The sequence below is a fragment of the Anastrepha obliqua genome, chromosome 1 (assembly GCF_027943255.1).
Source record: "Anastrepha obliqua isolate idAnaObli1 chromosome 1, idAnaObli1_1.0, whole genome shotgun sequence".
In the NCBI taxonomy this organism is placed as follows: domain Eukaryota; kingdom Metazoa; phylum Arthropoda; class Insecta; order Diptera; family Tephritidae; genus Anastrepha; species Anastrepha obliqua.
Genome location: NC_072892.1, coordinates 11,755,215 through 11,760,999, shown reverse-complemented (window position 1 = coordinate 11,760,999; position 5,785 = coordinate 11,755,215). Strand labels below are relative to the sequence as shown.

At 35.0% G+C, this 5,785-nt stretch overlaps 1 protein-coding gene across 1 annotated transcript; it reads left to right on the top strand.

The window, feature by feature from the left end:
• Positions 1–2,281: 2,281 nt before the first annotated feature.
• On the top strand, positions 2,282–4,487 carry LOC129236086 (tigger transposable element-derived protein 1-like). Its single transcript, XM_054870286.1, has 3 exons — positions 2,282–2,642; positions 2,701–3,856; positions 3,924–4,487. Exons 2-3 carry the CDS (start codon positions 2,711–2,713, stop codon positions 4,485–4,487), a joined length of 1,710 nt encoding a protein of 569 aa, XP_054726261.1. The 5' UTR covers positions 2,282–2,642; positions 2,701–2,710.
• Positions 4,488–5,785: the final 1,298 nt, after the last annotated feature.

Below are 5,785 nucleotides of genomic sequence, written 5' to 3'. Positions count from 1 at the left end.
CAATGTATTGCTTCGCGACCACTGAAATGAATGTCAAAAATCAATTTGGTCGCAAAATTCTTTTTCATCTTCTCAATACTTTTACTCTATACTGGCAATATCTAATTTTCGATAAATTTTGTCATTCTCTGTAAAGTTTATAGAATTTTTTCATGCAGTTGGTTTCGGTCATCGTAGAAATTTTAGCTTTTCGATAAAAATCAAGAGTACCATCACTTGTGTGTTCTACGCGTGTTTTATAGAAAATATTTTAGATCTTGTTTCATATTCGGCCACCTTTGACCAATAATATTGTTTCATCATGGCCATAGCATTTCTTAATTTTTTTTATCGTTCCAATTTATAATACACATAAATTTATAAAAAAATGGCAGTACTCATGAACCAACTATATCTGCACAAAAAAGGCATCGTATGGAGTTTCACCAGACATCTTGAGGTCCTGGACTTCGCCGTGGACATTTGCCTCCTCTCTCACAAACTCTCTGACATGCAAGCGAAGGCGGACAAACTAGTCGCGCTGGCACGCACAATCGGACTGGAGGTCAACATCGCCAAAGCTATGAGAGTGAACCATATCAAAGCAAAACAGATATTGGTTGACGGATGCCCAGTGTAACTCGCCGAAAGCTTCTGTTACCTCGGCTGCATAATCACGGCAGATGCTGGAGCAGATGAAAATGTCAACTGCAGGCTAAACAAAGCAAGGGCGGCATTCGGGCGAATGCATACAGTATGGGAGAGTTCGCAAATCTCCAGGCGCACTAAACTACGAATATTCAGCTCAGGCGTGAAGTCCATATTGTTGTACGGAAGCGAAACATGGCAGGTCTCTAACACCTCACACAGAGGCTACAATCCTTCATCAACAAATGCCTCCATATCATCTGCAGAATATTCTGGCCAAAAACCATCAGTCGCGACACACTGTGAAGATTAACGAACGAGGAGCCTGTCCTTAGGCAATCAAACGCAGAAAGTGGCGATGGTCACACATTGAGAAAACCACCAGATAGCATCACGAGAATGGCACTGGACTGGAACCCGCCAGAGAGCAGAGGTCGCGGTCGACCAAAAAACACTTGGAGAAGGTCGATGTTGCGCGAACTAACAAATGCCGATATCTCATAGGACGCTGCAAAAAAACAGCACAGAACCGGGTACGATATAAGGTCTTGTCGAGGTCCTATCCTCCCGAAAGGAGTGAACAAGGAAAAAAAAAATAAGATTATCTTTATGCAAAGGGTGTCAAACAAATTTCTGTCTATAATTCCTAACATGGCAGTCCGACTTGACTTTTTTCATGATTTTATTTATATTTTGGCCTACCAGAGCGTGACTCATTTTCGATGCTGTATTGGATCCATAAAAAGCACACATTTTTTGTGTACCTTTTCCAAATTTTCGTCTTAGGGGTAGTGGTACTGAAGAATGTATCGAATTTTCTCTTTTTTAATTTTGAAACGATGTAACCCACAGCTAGCTATGTATGTACACAAAAAAATAAAACTGCCAAAGAAAGTGTAATATCACTCTTTAATCGCCATACCGATTCGATCAATGTACCTATGTATAAATTATGAGATACGGCCATTATACAAAATTACAAGTAAAAACACTCATCTTTCTTTTTGCCAGGCTCCTAGGTATGAGTTTAACAGACAAAATAAATAAACAAATTTACAATAAAAAATATTTATAATATACATATTTCGTAGCTAAAATAATGTTTTTTTTATTTGGAAATATCTATTTTATTGAATAATTGTACAAACTCATAACTCAACTGAGGGGCTCACATAACTGGAATCACGAAGGGGTTTGTTTACGAAAAAACTAAGATTGTGTTAGTGATATACGAAAAAAAAATCAACCAATGACATTTCGTTGCTATCTGAACAACGACTGATTGGACGAGTGTTTGAATACAAGTGAAATGATCGTGCAGATTTCGGCTGGCGAATCCCCTTACCCTCACAATTTTCTTTTTTACCATAATTATTGGTCAAACCTGGTAAATCTATCATCCTTGGATGTATACGGCTCGCTAAAGGCATCACAAGCGGAAAACATTCAGAACTTTTTACTTCACCTAATTATTTCTCATCAGTTTTTCAGCTCAACCCAAACTGAGTGCATGCATCTATGAATGTATATACATATGTACATACACCTAATTCTCTTTTTACACGAATTTTTTTTACACGAATTTGATTTAACACGAGTTAAAAAGAGAAAAAAAATTTTTTTTTACACGAATTGTTTTGTTTTAACACGATTTTCAATATTTTATGAATTTTTCTTGAATCTCATAGAGCAAATCGGATTCATTGTTTGGGATTTTTGTTTTAGCATATCGGTTTAGGTTATTTGTTTAGGATCTTAGAATATCAGCATGTAATCGCATCTATACAGGATGAGCGGCTTTGGGCTGTTATCGTGTACAGCTGTTGCTATAAAAATATGTGTATATGAGTGGGATTCCCCGAATAATGCATAGAGTAAAGACGTAATGTACTTTTTACGCAATTTAGTTTGGTTTTGAGAGTTGAAAAGAAAAGACGCTTAGTTGTTGTGAGTATTTAAAACATTATAAGTAAAATAAAGTTAGTGCTCGTATAGATTTATTAACTCAATAACAGGTAAGCTTTAAATAATTTTCAAATCTTTGCATTATTAATATGAAAAATATTTTGGTAGCCTTAACACAATGTCACATAATTCACCTGTAATAAAAGCCAAGAGGAAGGCGATCAGTTTAGATACTAAAATTAAAATTTTAGATCAACTTACAACAGGACAAGGAGCAACGGCTGTAGGAAAGCATTTTGGTATTCATGAAGCTACCATAAGAACGATCAAGAAAAATGAAACTGCGATTAGAAAATCGGTATGTTCTGGAACGAAAATAAGTGCTAAATCATCGTCATACATAAGAGATGTTGTCAAAGAGAAGATGGAAAAAGCTTTGGTAATGTGGATTGAAGATAAATCACAAAAAAGAATACCAGTAGATGGAATTGCTATCAAGCAAACTGCATTAAGAATTTATAAACGTATTAAAGAAGTTGAGCCAGGCACTTCATCTCAGTCAAAACAACCCGAATTTTCTGCAAGTACAGGTTGGATGACAGGTTTTCTTAAACGACATGCTCTCCATAATGTAAAAATTAAGGGAGAAACTGCGTCTGCAGATGAATTGGCTGCCAAAAAATTTCCTGAAAAACTTAGAAAAATTATTGAAGATGGAGGATACACCTCAGATCAAGTTTGGAATGTAGATGAAAGTGGCCTCTTTTGGAAAAAAATGCCGAGCAGAACTTATGTTGCAAAATCGCAGAAAACTGCCGGTGGTTTAAAAGTAGCAGAGGACCGTGTAACATTGTTGTTTTGTTCCAATGCTTCAGGAGAACGTATGTTAAAACCACTGCTAGTAAATCGTGCTTTAAGACCACGCTCGATGAAAAGTGTAGATTTCAATAAACTGCCAATTCACTGGACCGCAAACAAAAAGGCATGGATGACCAGTGCAATCTTTACAGAATGGTTCCAGAAATACTTCATTTCAGAAGTTAGACTCTACATGAATGCAAAATGTCTAGAATTTAAAGTTCCTTTAATTCTAGACAATGCACCTTGCCATCCGCTCTTGGAGCACCCAAATGTGCAATTTTGCTATCTTCCGCCTAACACTACATCCTTAATACAACCGCTAGACCAAGGGATCATTGCTACTTTTAAAAAGTACTACATAAAACGTTCATTCCAATACGTGGTAGACAAACTAGACCATAATGAGGATTTAACAGTCATTGATATGTGGAAAAAATTTTCTATTATGGACTGCATTAATCAAGTTGGGTTAGCGTTAGCTGACTTAAAGCCATCAACCTTGAACTCATGTTGGAAAAATATTTGGCCAGAATGTGTCCAAAGATCCTGTCCATAATAACGCTGTTTTTACTGACATCACAACGCTGGCACATACAATTGGTGGAGATGGATTCGATGATCTATCATTTGCCGATATAGAGGAATTATTAGCTGATAAAAGCTTGAGCGAAAATGAAATTATAGACCTCACCCTTGAGACTCATAAAGACAGAGAACATAGCGATAATGACGAAGAAGATCCTCCCATTTTAAATGCAACTCTAATTAAAGAAGGTCTTGATCTTGCCAGAAAATTAGGTAATCATTTTCAACAACATGATCCTGATGAGGAACGAGCTGCAAAATTTCAACGTGAACTGAAATCATTAATGGCATCTTACAGGGAACTTTATAAAGGTTTATCACGAAATCAAACACAATCTTTAATGACTGATTTCCTTCTAAAAACTACTGAATTATCAACACAGGAGCCTAGAGATGATAATCCAGAAACAATTTCACAAGATGATGAACAAAATAATTCTAGTGATGGCAGTGATATTCTAGTCTTACGCAAACGTATGCGTTTATTGTCAGAAAGTGACAATGCATAAAAGTTTTTTATGTTTATATTATTTTTACTTGTTTTATATTAATGAATTTCAGATATTATTTTCTTTTTTTCAAAGTTTAATTTATTTCTTATAATATATTTAAAGAATTAAAATGTGTAAACACGAAATAAATTCTTTAGTGAACTCTAAAAAGAATTTTTTAGTATTGTTTTCACCTAATTCTCTTTTTACACGAATTTTTTTTTACACGAATTCTTTGGGAACGTATCTATCGTGTAAAAAGAGAATTAGGTGTATGTACATATGTCTATTTTTTGGGCTCAAGTATGCAGTTCTGGTTCCTTAATAATGTACATCTACATTAAAGCACGAAACTACGTGCAGCGTTTAAACCGTTTTAGCTCATTCTTTCGGGAAAACACAAGATATGAAAATCTAAATGGCTTCATTTTGGAAGCGCTAGCACAGAAAACCCTCTCAAGTAAAAAAAAAAAACAAGTTTTGCATAAATAAAAAGGTATTCACACATATTGTACAAAGCATATATGGCATGTGCAGACTCGTATATGTATGTATGTTCATGTGTGATCATAAATTTAAATGGTCTATTTCGTATATTATGTCAATCATGATGTTTTGTTAGCTGAATTTTCCATCTGAGCTGAAATTCAACCCACAAGTTTAAATCTCACTAAAAATGTTGCCAACCTGGCAGCTTCTATATACCGACACACATACACATACACATACATACATATGCAATGTTGCTTGCTCTTATTGCTGGGCAGGTAATTTTTAGCTAGCAGCTAAGTAAACAACTAAATATATAGTACATATCGAGAATATTTGCATTTCATGTGTTGATTTGTATACATACAGCCATACATATTTACATGCAAGGCTTGCTCATACGAGTGCAGCTTGATTAGTACGACAAAACTAGCAAGAGAAAAATAATTTGGGAGATCTTGTTTTTCAATTTTTTGGTCGACGGTTGATACATTTTATTCCAACTTAGGAATGCCTAAAACTTTTATGCGTTTTTTAAATCCACAAAGCATGAGTGGTTCAAGTAGAAGTTAAAAAATAAAACAAAACTAACAATAACTAATTGTTTCGGTTTATATTCAATCACTTGGAACTTTGTTAATAAAATATATACACAGTTTTCATTTATTCTATGAAACATTTTTGCATCCAGTACTTTTCATCCAGTATCGATTTCAGCATTGACAGCGAGCTATGGATTGAATATGTAGTATAAAAAAAAAAAAATAGTACCGTTATGGGCAATATATGAATAAGGAGCAATCGATTCGGGCATACAATCGCTTCCG

Bases quoted from the DNA above. Each gene is read 5' to 3' on its own strand.
- LOC129236086 (XM_054870286.1), top strand. From the start codon at position 2,711: ATGTCACATAATTCACCTGTAATAAAAGCCAAGAGGAAGGCGATCAGT. The intron at 3,857-3,923 runs GTTGGGTTAGCG...ATATTTGGCCAG, and splicing joins TTATGGACTGCATTAATCAA to AATGTGTCCAAAGATCCTGT.